A 12,708-nucleotide genomic window follows, 5' to 3' on the forward strand; every position below is an offset into this window, starting at 1 on the left:
CCAGCCCTTCCCTCTGGAAGCCCTGGTGAGCTGGAGCTGGGTGCCTATGGATCAGGGCTCATCTCTTAATTGCACAAACGTGTCTCCTCTTACCCCTTCTTCAGGCACCGTTGGCCAGCTTAGTAGTTTGCAGTCCTGCTCCAATCCGACAACGGCGTTTCTCCCCTCTCCCCTCTCTGGCAGCTTTTACCAGGGCTGATACGGAGATATGAGCAGGCAGGAGTGGGCTGAAGCAGGCTGGAGCAGAGCCAAAGCTCACAGAGCAGGCAGGAGTTCTAAAAGTTCTAAAGGTGCTTCAGAGTCTTTAAAATGCTTTAAAATGCTTTCCGTTTGATAAAATTGGCATCCAGGGGGCAATTAAGATAAAATTAAGATAAAAGTTTAAAAGAAGGTAAAAGAAAATAAAAGGGATCAGAGGAGCACCGATAAGCGTGTCCTACCTCTCCGCCATCTTCGCCACTATGGTATCATCTCCTCAATTCTGGAGATGGAAATTACATAATCACAGACCAGCGAGTTCATGGAAACTCGTCTTGATGAAACTGAACCAAGACCAGTAAACAAAAGAAAAGAAAGTGGAAACCAGTTTATGAAGGTCGAAAGCAAGGAGGGTTACAATGAAGGTTTCAGAGCAGAGGCTTTAAAAGACTTTCCTCCATGGACCACTTGAAAATTGCAGAGGGCACTACAAGCTGTCATGGCGATTGCAGTGCTCTGTACTAGATGCTTTCTGGCTTCTTAAATTTATTGCCTTGTGTTTTATTTAGTTTTACTTTTGCTGATTCATCCCGTCATTTTGTTCCCCACACCCAAATATTTTATTGTTTATATTTATATAAGACGCAACCATCAATATTCAACAGTTCCCACCCCACAGAAGAATCAGGTGCCTATTTAATTACGCTTACCTTTTTTTTAAAAAAAAAAACCAATAAACCTGAAATGACTTAAAAGATATCATTCCACAAGTTGCTATATGTCCTCAGAGGCCCATAACCATATTAAACTATGGAACTCACTTCCACCAGAGGTGGTCATGGCCACCAGCTTGGCTGGCTATAAAAGAAGACTAGACAAATTCATGGAGGAGGAGAGGGCTATCAATGGCTACTAGCCAGGATGGCTGTACTCTTCCTCCTCAGCTGGAGGGAGCAATGCTTCTGAATACCAGTAGATGGAAACCACAGGCAGGAAAAGTTGCTTTTGTGCTTGAAACCTGCTTGCTGGTTTCCCTCAAACATTCCGTGAGATCAGGATGCTGAACTCGATGGGCCACTGGCCTGATCCTGCAGGCTGTTCTTACATGAGAGCAACACCAAGTCTCCCCACCTGTGATTCCCAGCACCTGGTATACAAAGACATACATACTGCCTCTGATTGGGGAGATACAAACAACTACTAGCCCTTGTGACTAGTAGCCAGAGCTAATATCCCCAGTCCACCACCAGGAATTTGTCTAATCCTCTTTTAAAGTCATCCAAGTTGGCCATCATTACTTCACGTAGGAACAAGTTGCCGCCACAGCAGCACGATGACCGTGGCCAGTGTAGGGAGGGCCAAAAGAATGGACACAAGAGATTGATACAGTATTAGGTTGAATTAGGCCACAACTTTATTGATTGCAGGGAAGTGTCAGTTTGGGAAAGCGCTGGGCATGTATATAACCCTCTGCAGTGCAGAAATCACAGCTAAGGAATTTTTTCTGTGCACAAACTGTTGTACTTGTATTACCCTGCTCACAACTTTTCTAAACTCAAAAGCCCCAAGTGTTGCATCCTGCCTCTGTATCGTGGGATGCGGGTTGCTTGCCATCCCCTAGTGTGGGGCTTTTTGTGTGGAAACACTGCTGTCCTTCTCATGAAAGGTTCTTCCTGTGAAATGTGCCTCATCCTACATCAGCCTCCTTCAATCGCTGCAGCTTTTGATTGTGCCCAACAACCCCTTTCTGCTACCCACGAAATGATTTGCCTCCATGACATCATCTCCTCAGTTCTGGAGAAGTTTTGTGTGTGTCCTCTCTGCACCACACCCTGTGACTTCAGCCAAAATCCTATATAAGAAGAGACCTGGAGGAGCATTAGGTACTGAGCAGCTGAGAAAGCCTTTTGGTCAGTCCTCAAATCTGCTCCTCATCACTAAACAACATGAAGATCTCTCTGGCTTCCATAACTGCTCTCCTTGCTGTGGCCTTGTTCTCCCTGGCCACTGCTGCCCCAGGTAAGTCAATTCAGCTCCTCATCTCTCTCCACATGATTCTCGTAGATTTGGGACACTCACAGGGGCTTGTGGTGCCTTTTCTTGGTCCTCGATGAGCTTGGGGATGCTTTAAAATGAGGCACACTTAGTGGGTGTAGTACAGGAGCTTGTTTTTTTTTAAATGGGGAAACATGGTGAGGGGCATCAATCTCTTCATCTAAAAAGAATTTAAAAGTTTCAAGGGGAGCAATGTCTGCTGTGACCCTCTTCAGCTGACCTGGAAACCTACTGGAGTTGTCAGTGCTTGTTTGCGGCACTGATTGTCCTGTGGTTGGACATTAGCTAGCATAAAGGCCTAAGAATGTGGTCCAGAACCCTATTCTCACAGTGGCCAACCAGATGCCACAATGGGAAACCCACAAAAGCAACTCTTTCCTCCTGTGGTTTCTAGCAACTGACATCCAAAAGCATTACTGCCTCCAACCACGGAGGCAGATCATAGCCATCCTGGCTAGTAGCCATCAATAGCCCTGCCCTCCATGGAGTCATCTAACCCTCTTTTAAAGCCATACAAGTTGGTTGCCATCACTAGGGTGGGCCATCTCAGGGATGTGCCAACCAGCCGCATGTGGAGGGTCCTCCGTTCGCGGCTGCAGCCACAAGCAGAGGATCCCGCCGCCGGTGGCAAACCACTAAGTACAGCGCATGTGCGGCGGAGCACACACGCGCTGTACGTAGCGACACCGCACATGTGTTGTATAGCAGTTTGCCACTGCCGGGATCCCTTCATTGCCGCTACAGCCACGAGCAGAGGATCCTGACACCGTCCGCACAGCGCTGGAGCGGCATCGGCGGCAAACCGCTATACAGCGCATGTGCGGTGTCGCTACATACAGCGCATGCATCATACATAGCGACGCCGCACATGAGCCCTACGTAGCGATGCCCGCCTCGGGTGTCAAGACGCCTTCTTTCGCCCCTGGTGATAGCCACTTGGGTTTTAATGAATTTAGTAAATAAATAACAATACCTGCTTTCCCCACCTCTTATAGCTGAGGCGGACACAACCCTTTGCTGCATAAAGAATTCTGAGAAGGCATTCCCAAAGCATGGGATGAAGGATTATTTCTACACCACCAGCAGCTGTTCTCTGCCTTCCATAGTGTAAGTTTCAGAGGCTGGACAAGAGTTCAAAAAAAAAAGTGGGTGAACGTGGTTCAAGGGATGAAGGGTGAAAGATGATGATGACAAAAGGTTCCAGCATTTGGGGGGGGCTGTTTTGAGTTTGGGGGAGACAGTGCTAGAGGAGGAACACACACTGAAAAAATCATGAGTAGGTCTGAGAGATACGGGGGAATTGTCACCAGGGAGCCACGATGGGTTGTGTCTTCCCACTAGGGATGGTAAAAACTCTCCAATTCAGCTTCTGAGTCTTAAGTTCAGGTCAGTCAATTTTTCAGAGGTATGCATATAAGCTTGCATGGAAATTTGTAGACAAACGTTGCATATTACTCATACCTGGTAATCCATGCATTTATGGAAGCAATAGGTTGTACTTTTGTACATTATCATCATCATCAACGGAGACATATTTGTGTGTATGGTTTGGTGGGAGAACTGGATTTCAAAATTCAGAGAGGTGCACATTTTGAAGGAAAGGTGCAGTTCAGTGGGCGTTTTGGTTGGGAATTTGGTGGGGCTCTTATTGCATTGTGAATAGGAGAAATTTCTCCCTCCTCTCTACACTCTGTCAAGGGTGGGCCTGGTGCCTTTTAACGCGGGAGGCAAACTCCCCGCCTGTTTCTCCAGATTCAAGAGAAGAGGGGTCCTCACACAAACGGAGAATTCAAAGTTCTGTGACACATTAATGATGTCTGTTTCTTTCCCTGACAGGTTTATATTCAAAAGTGGGAGGTTAGCCTGTGCTGACCCAAATGCTCAGTGGGCCAAGGATCTTGTGTCATATCTAGATAGTGTTATGAATACCACAGCCATTTCTGCCACTACCACCAGCGCATAGACCTCATGAGGAAAACACAGCCTGAATCTCAGCAACCCCTTTTCCACTTCAATGGGCCACTCCCCCTCTCTTTCCCCACCTCAAATTCTGGCCTCTTCATCCAAGGGATTCTCTGCCCATCCATTTTGTTGAATTGTTTTTAGCTTCAATTGGACTTTGAATAAAAGCGCAATTAATTGTCCTCGTTTTGAATTCCACTGTGGTATTATCTTACTCGGTGGGGTCATGCAAACAGCTATTCTGAATTATGTTTTTTGGAGGGTAGGGTAGGGTAGGGGGTGTTGGGTATGAGTTTAATGGAGCCAAGGGGGCAGAGGCCCAAAACGGTTTGGAAACCAGTGGGTTAGTGTCCTCATCATGGAAGTGTAGGGCAGACCTCTGTTCTCAAACACACATTTTCAGGAAAGAGGCAGCCTGGAAAACTTGAGGCCAATAGCCCTGACAATAAATGAGGTTCTAACCAAGAAGCTCAGCAGGGAATGCTAAATTAGTTTAGAGTTCCTAAAGTGCTGAGCTTAACATCAGGCCAATGGCTAATCTATCCCAGCATCCTGTTCTCACAGTGGCCAACCAGATGCCCCCAATAGGAAACCCGCAAACAGGACCTGAGCACAAGAGCAACTTTCTCCTCCATTCATTTTCTCAATCATTTTTTAAAGCCATCCAAGTTGGCAGCCATCACAGCCTCCCATGGGGGGCGAACTCCATAGATTAATGGTGCCTGGAGGATTTCTTTACTGATCTTCTGATAAGAACATGTGCTTTGTCTCTAAGACTGGACTGGAAAATCCTTCTGGACTGTGATGCATTGTGGTTTAATCCACCCCCCATTTTGTTATGTTTGCACTTTTTTGTAATAAATAAAAAAAACCTTAGAAACCACCACCACCAATAGCCATCATGGCTGGTAGCCATAGCCCTGGGATGTAATCCATTGGAACAGTCAAGTACAACATTTTTTTATTTCCCTAGAGTGGGCACAGGCAGGGGAATGTTACTCCAGTCAGTGGAGCATCTGATCTGGAGCATCATCCCCCGGCATGTGATCTGGGAGATGGACGTGGCCCTGGCTGACTCCATAAAAGAGCCAAGTCACGCAGCCATTTTCTCTCTCTTGGCTCTCTCTTGCTGATCTCTTGCTTGCTGCTCTCCTGCAGCCATTTTGTTCTCTTAATGTAATTTTGCTGTCTGCTGGCTCTCAGCCAGCAGCGCATGAGCTCAAGCTCCGCATGAGATAAACACACAGTTTGCTATGTAGCTACCATACTAGTTAAAGTCTGCCTTTCAGGGATCAAATCGTGAACTGAAATGTGAGTAAACTTCTGGTTATTTTTAAGGAAAGGCTATGGTGCCTTTATTCTTTTAAGAGGGATAAAAGGGGACACACCAGGAATAATCCACTTGGGCAAGCCAGATCGGGTTACTTAACCAAAGAGATTCAAACGAATCTTCAAACTAGCTTCCTGCTATATCGAGGGGAATCTGCTCTGCTACATCACTCACTATCCTCAACATTCCCACAAGAGGAGCAGACCATGCCTTGACACACACACAGTCTGACAACAAAGAACGGCAAACCAGCAAGAGCCACACAGTCCTGAGTGAGAAGGTAGAGTGGTTTTATTTGATCCGTGTGCTGAGAGGGTCGCAGAAATTCAGCAGGAAGGACAGAGAGTGAGAAAAGGACCCTTTCCAAGTACAGATACCAAAAAGGCAGAGAAGGTGTTCATTTGACAGGACTCCATTTGTCAGAGGATTATTATTATTTTATATAATAGAAAAACACACAATTCCACACCAAAATGTACAGTACATTTCCTTGTGGGAGGAGGACACGAGTCTTTATCCCCTCCTGCCGTTTTGATTGTCCACGTAAGAAATTCAGAGTGGTACATTGACGCAGACTGTAAGACTTCAAAACGCACCCCGAAACCCTCCTGTCTCTTTGCACAAAGAGGACACCCAGGACTTCCCATCTGTGGCAGGACAAGAATCCTCAGAGTCAGGGCTAGGAAGAGCCTTGCCCCCCCCCCCGAGACCACCATTCTTTGGCACCCCGGCTCTTGAAAGCATTGGAGGGGCCATAATCTTCTGGTGCTTGCAACTTCATCACCCAGCCTGAGTTTTATCAAGAACTACAGCTGTGTTTGACTGTCCAGCTTGGCTTTCATTTGCTTGGGTGATCTCACCCCTCTGCCTTTCACGGCAGAAGTTCAATGGGCATAGAGGGAACTTCTCTGTGGTCACCAGCTGTGTCCTAAGAGGCTGCTGGTGTGCATTTAGCAACCCAAAGTTCAAGCAGTTCAGAGTTTGAAATACGGTCCTTTGAGATAATTCCTGGACCACCTGTCTCCAGCTCCAAGCTCAGGATTGGGATCTGAAGGAGACACCACTGCAGTGCTGCTGCAGGGGGTTGGACCAGATGACCCTTTGGGTGCCTTCTAAATCAGCAGTCCTATGATTCCACCCAGTTTGAAACTGGTTCGGGGATGCTACTTTCCCACTAGAGCAATGATTAGTCGAAAACTTTCACAGAAGCACAACCCTACCCCTGGAGTTTTTCAGCCTGGAGCATTAAAAGCTTTGAAATGGGTCTGCAGTACCTTCCAAGTTACGAAACCACCGCTGACTCACTCCAAATCATAGGAGGGATTCTTTTAAAGAGGAAGTTGAAAGTGTTTTGGGTGACCTCGCTTTCTAAGACTTTTGAAACAAACTCCACAGAGAGAAGGTTCGGGATGGAGCTGAGGAGGGAAGCCCAGCTCTCTCACCCCTCAGGACCAGCAGACCTAACCATCACCTGAGCGCCTCTTGACACGAAAGCTCAAGATCTGGGTGATGAGTGCAAGTCCCCCTCCTCACCCCCTCCCCACTTTCTTTCTTACAGAACAGCAAACGAAACAGACCAAGTGCAAAAAATGTGAACCTGCTGTGCTGCGGAACATCAGCAGTGGAAGTCGTGCAAAGGCCCCCATGGGACAATATACACTGCACACACAGGGTAGTTACAGGGCAACCCATTTGGCACCCCAAGATTTCCCTCTTTCCATACCTTGGCTTAGTGAAACTGGGTTACTCAGCTGCCATGGAGCTCCCCTACCCCCGCAAAAAAGCCATGGGTTTGCACCCAAGAGCCAGGAAAGAGAGTGTGAGTGTGTTGGGTATGGGGTGTGTGTGTTGGCTGTGTTGGCATGTATGGTGTATGGTTGTGTTGTGTGTGTTTAGGACATCAGACTTGGAAGCGCAGGTGTGAGCAAGTCCTTGCCTTTTCCTTTTGAGATCCACACTGAACACTGAACACATGCACTTCCCACCCACCCCTTTCACTTGGAAACACTTGCCACAACCGACCACGTTCCACAAGACACAACGGCAGCGCGCACAATTTCGATACACACACACACACAGGGTGGCAGCAGCACTGAGGGGTGCTTTGGAGATCCCAATGGGGGCGAAGGAGAGGAGGAGGAGGAGGAGAAGGGGCACATAACAGACTCCTAACGCTATTTGGTTCATCAAATGGGACTGCTCCAGTGTGGGGTTTATTGTCCACAAAACCACAAGCCACGGACACGCCCAACCGTGTGGCAGCAGAAAGCAGGCGCCACAGCTGGGAAAAAGCCAGGCACCCTTTCAAGCAGCATATGTCACCTTTGCCTTCCTCTTATGCAGGGAATTTTCCTTCCGTAAATGTTTCTGGAGAGAAGCCAAGTTCGCCTCCTTCTTTGCTGATGTCCCTGTCCATTTTTCATCTCTTTAGAGAACATGGAAATCTGAGGCCGGCTATATCAATGGGCCGCTGGAATGGAAAAAGACCTTTCAGGCACTTCAGAGTCTCTCTGCAAAGCTGCCTGCAGACCACCTCTGTGCTTGGACGGGTTCCCTTCCATACCCTAGAGAGAGTTGTCTCCACTGTCGGTGCAGCCACGGGGCTTGGAAACCAACCTGCACTTGTTTATTTGAAAAGCAGGTTTAGGTGCTGCCTGGGGTCCGCCCCCCTGCTCTCTGGTATGAGCCGGACCGCTTATTGCACGCTTCAAAATGTAGTATACATGGACAGACAAAGCTCATTTGCCCACCAAATGCACCAACCTCCAGAGACCGCAGCAGGCGTGCCCCGTTTTCTCTGCTCTCCACATTTCGTCAGCAGATACATAAATAGGGGAGCACGCAGGTGTGTCCCTTCGGAAGACAGACACCATTGCAGCTTGGGGGAGGAGCCCCCCTCGGCCCTTCCCCGCCCACTTTGGACCCCAGAGCCACCCAGGCAGCTCTCAAAGTGCCGGAACCCAACACGCTCATCACAGGACGCAGGAGCTACGACAGCACCCTCCCTGGTGCCCGCTATGGGGCAGACTCGAACTTGGGGATCCCCCCTCTGCCCCATGCGATGGGGGGCAGGGGCCGGTCATGGTCCTTGTCCGATTCGGGCTGGCTCTGGGCCCGTTCCGGCTTGGGGATCAGGGAAGGCGGGTCGGGCTGCTGGACTGAGAGAGTCCTCCGGAGGTGGTTCCGCTTGCGCAGGAAGTCCGGCTGGGAGTGGAGGCCGAAGCTGCCCTTGCGCAGGATCATGCGAGAGTTGTTCTTCTTGGGGCGGGAGCGCAGGCTGAACTCCAGCGAGGCCAGGTGGGATGCGTAGCCTTCGCTCAGGAACTGGAGGGAAGAGGAAATGGAGGACAGAAATCGGCAGCATTGAAGGAAGTTGGACTAGACCCTTGGGGTACCTTCCAATTCTACAATTCTATGATGATTCGGGGGGGGCAGAGGGGACCGGCTAGAGGGGCTGGGAGCTGGGCACACTGTTATACAGTGGTTCCGCTCCTTCCTCCTGGGCCGTGTCCGGAAAGTGGTGTTGGGGGGTGAGCATTCAGACCCTGTGCTCTCACTTGTGGGGTGCTTCAGGGTTCCGTCCTCTCCCCCGTGCTTTTTAACATCTCCATGAATACGCTGGGAGAGATCATCAGGGGGGTTGGGCTGGGTGTTCATCAGTATGCAGATGATACCCAGCTCTACAACTCTTTTAAATCAGAACCAGTGAGGGCGTTGAAGGTCCTGTGTGAGTTCCTGGAGGCAGTCGGAGGATAGATGGTGGCTAACAGATTGAGGCTGAATGCTGACAAAACAGAAGTACTGTTTTTTGGGGGGGGCAGGGGGCGGGTGGGTTTGGGGGACTCCCTGGTCCTTAATGGGGCAATTGTGCCCCTGAAGGACCAGGTGCACAGCCTTGGAGTCATATTGGACTCACAGCTGTCCATGGAGGCGCAGGTCAATTCTGTGTCGAGGGCAGCTGTCTACCAGCTCCATCTGGTACGCAGGCTGAGACCCTACCTGCCTACGGTCTGTCTCGCCAGAGTGCTGCATGCTCTAGTTATCTCCCGCTTGGACTACTGCAATGCGCTCTACATGGGGCTACCTTTGAAGGTGCCCCAGAAACTACAACTAATCCAGAATGCGGCAGCTAGACTGGTGACTGGGAGTGGCCACAGAGACCATAAAACACTGGTCCTGAAAGACTTGCATTGGCTCCCAGTACATTTCCAAGCACAATTCAAAGTGTTGGTGCTGACCTTTAAAGCCCTAAACGGCCTTGGCCCAGTATACCTCAAGGAGTGTCTCCACCCCCATCATTCTGCCCGGACACGGAGGTCCAGTTCTGAGGGCCTTCTGGCAGTTTCCTCACTGTGAGAAGTGAGGTTACAGGGAACCAGGTAGAGGGCCTTCTCAGAGGTAGCACCTGCCCTGTGAAACGCCCTCCCATCAGATGTCAAAGAAATAAACAACTATAAGACATTTACAAGAAATTTGAAGGCAGCCCTGTTTAGGGAAGTTTTTAATGTTTGATGTTTTAATCTGTTGGGTGGGGAAACCCAGCCAGATGGGCAGGGTATAAATAATACATTATTGTTATTGTTACAAGAATATGAGGGCTGAGGTGCTGTTTCCTGAAGTCCAAACCACCCAGGGCAAGGGAACAGAAGCCCATTCACAACCGTCCTTTTCACCCTTTGGGCCTACCCCTCACAAAGAGTCAATTCTCACATGCACTCAGTCAGTAACTGGAGAGGCAAACACAGAAAAGGCCCCGCCCTTTCTCACAGCCATGCCCCCTTCTAGGATTATGCAATAATCTTACAGTTATACAACAACAATAATAAATATGGCTGCAGTGCAGTTAAAGCAGATTGATTATAATTCCTGCATTGCAGGAGGTTGAACTAGATGACTCTTGGGACCCCCTCCAACTCCACTATTCTTTGATTCGATGAAATTTCCTTGCCTTGCCTTTCAGCTAGATCAGTGGTTCACACAGTGGGTGGTACCACCCCCTGGGGGGCAGCAGGATTCCCTAGGGGGGTGGCTAAGAGGCAAGCAGATAGTAGGGGGGGCACTGGATCAGTTCCATCTAGTTTGCTTACTCCATTAAACAAACAGTTTCATTTGGATTTTGAATAAACGTGCAATTAATTCTTATTGCTTTGAATTGTGTGCTGCATTGTTACTTTGCTCGGTGGGTTGCATAAACCGCTATTCTGAAAAATACTTTTTATGGGGTTTTGAATAAACGTGCAATTAAGTGCAACTGTTTTGAATTTTATTGGGTTACTCACCCTGGTCAGTCACCGAAATCAATTGACTCATTCATTCATTCATTGGGTAATTATCATCCTTAGTGGATCATGTAAAGCGATATTATGAATGATGCTTTTATATATATATATAGCGCAGGGAGCCCTGGGGATGAATTGATGGAACCAAAGGGGTGGTGGGCCCCAAAGGTTCAGGGACCACTGCTCTAAACAAAGAAATAACAAAGTCACCTGGCACTGAGCCTGATATTTCTTCGCTGGCCGTCCAACGATGTAGATCTGGGAGGGGGAGAGACCCAGGACGTTGTAAACAGAGATGTCTTTCATGGAGCCATAGGCAGCACAGATCTTGATGTGGCACTAAGAGAGGATGGAGAAATGGCAAAGCTTCAGCTCTTTCTCATCGCATTTTGGCCTGTTGCCTCTTTGACTCACTTATTTCAGGCCTTGAAGCACCAACCCCAGAGGACCTGCTCTCAGTACTCTCTCCAGGGACAAAAGGGGTACAAATTCATGGAGGAGAGGGGTACCAATGGATGCTAGCCATGCTATGCTCCACCTCCACAGCTGGAGGTAGCAATGCTTTTGAATACCACGGAAGGGGAGAGGGCTCTAGGGCTCGGATCCTGCTTACTGGTTTCCTGCAAGGATCTGATTGTCCACTGTGAGATGCTGGACTAGATGGGCTGCTGGCCTGATCCAGCATGGGCGTACCCAGCACGGGGCAGGGGGGTGCAGCTGCCCCCCCTAGAAGCAAAAAAAGGGAGAGCACAGCACGACAGGCAGGGGCGCTGCCAGCTGTGCTCTGCCTCAGCCTGCTCGGCTGAAGCAAAACAGCAGCAGTGGCAGCGCTGCCTCCCTCGAGGGAAATCTGAACCTGGACCTGGGATAACTTCAGCCCACACTCCTTAAAGTCACAGCGAGCACAGCACAGAAAGTGGTGCCCCACAATGCTCTGCGGCACTTCATTTGCACGCTGTGAATTGAAGGAATGTGGGCTGAAGTTAGCCCAGGTCCAGGTCCAGGTTTCTCTAGACGGAGGCAGCTTCGCTGCTGCTGCCTCGTTGGCTGGAAATGGCCCCCTCCCCTCTGGGGGGGCGTGGGTGTTGACCACGCCTCCTGGGGGATCCCGGCCACGTTATCGCCAGCCAGCCAATCAGGTGGGTGGGGTGGGGGCGTGGCTAGCATGCCCCCCTTACTTTTGATCCTGGGTACGCCCATGTGATCCAGCAAACACTTTGTATGTTCTTATGTTCCTAATGTCCAAAATTTGCCCCTGCAGGCAGTTTGAAGCATCAGGACTGAGCAGGAGATATTCATCCAAGCCAATGCTGGCACCAACTGCACCGGAAGGTCAGTGCCCAGTCGGCAAAGCCCTCCATCCCAACCCAAAATAAGGATGGATGTAGATTTGATCTGAACTTCCTGAAACAAAACTCTCACTTCTCTGAATTTTGGAGTGAAGTTATCAGACAACAAAAAAGTGCCCAAAAATGCATATACTTGTGGGCCAGTAAATGTGTCTATTTTAAAAATAAAAATAAATAATGCATTATATCAAGGGAGATTGCTTGAATATATCTACATACAGTATGCTGTAGATATTTAGGTATATATATATTGTTGGTTTGCTTGCTTATTGCATTTTTATCCCCCACCCCACCCTCCATTCCCAAAAGGCTCAAGAGGGAAAGGCACCACCCATTTGTCAGCTACCTCTTGCACCAGGTTGCGGAGAAAGATGGTCTTCTGCCTCAAGGGGTCGTGGACCAGCCCATCTGAGAAGAAGATCATCCCTTGGGGAAAGTTGTGCTGAGAGAGCCAAGAGACGACCCGCTGCTTCTGCATGTCCGGGCGCCCTGTGATGTAGATGATCAGGTAGCCCAGGTCTTGCCAGTGTCTGCA

The 12,708-nt window shown here is 49.2% G+C and overlaps 1 protein-coding gene across 2 annotated transcripts in view; it reads right to left on the minus strand.

Annotated features, from left to right (window-relative positions):
* Positions 1-5,818: 5,818 nt before the first annotated feature.
* The window catches only part of PITPNM3 (PITPNM family member 3), a 74,245-nt gene continuing 67,355 nt past the window's right edge, over positions 5,819-12,708 (minus strand). For both annotated transcript variants that reach the window (XM_035138852.2, XM_035138853.2), the window contains exons 18-20: positions 12,520-12,703; positions 11,035-11,163; positions 5,819-8,869 (exon numbers count right to left, since the gene is read on the minus strand). In XM_035138852.2, the coding sequence (XP_034994743.1) occupies positions 8,561-8,869; positions 11,035-11,163; positions 12,520-12,703 (622 nt within the window). In that variant the 3' untranslated portion in view covers positions 5,819-8,560. The remainder of the gene's footprint in view (positions 8,870-11,034; positions 11,164-12,519; positions 12,704-12,708) is intronic.

The sequence above is a fragment of the Zootoca vivipara genome, chromosome 15, assembly GCF_963506605.1.
Source record: "Zootoca vivipara chromosome 15, rZooViv1.1, whole genome shotgun sequence".
In the NCBI taxonomy this organism is placed as follows: domain Eukaryota; kingdom Metazoa; phylum Chordata; class Lepidosauria; order Squamata; family Lacertidae; genus Zootoca; species Zootoca vivipara.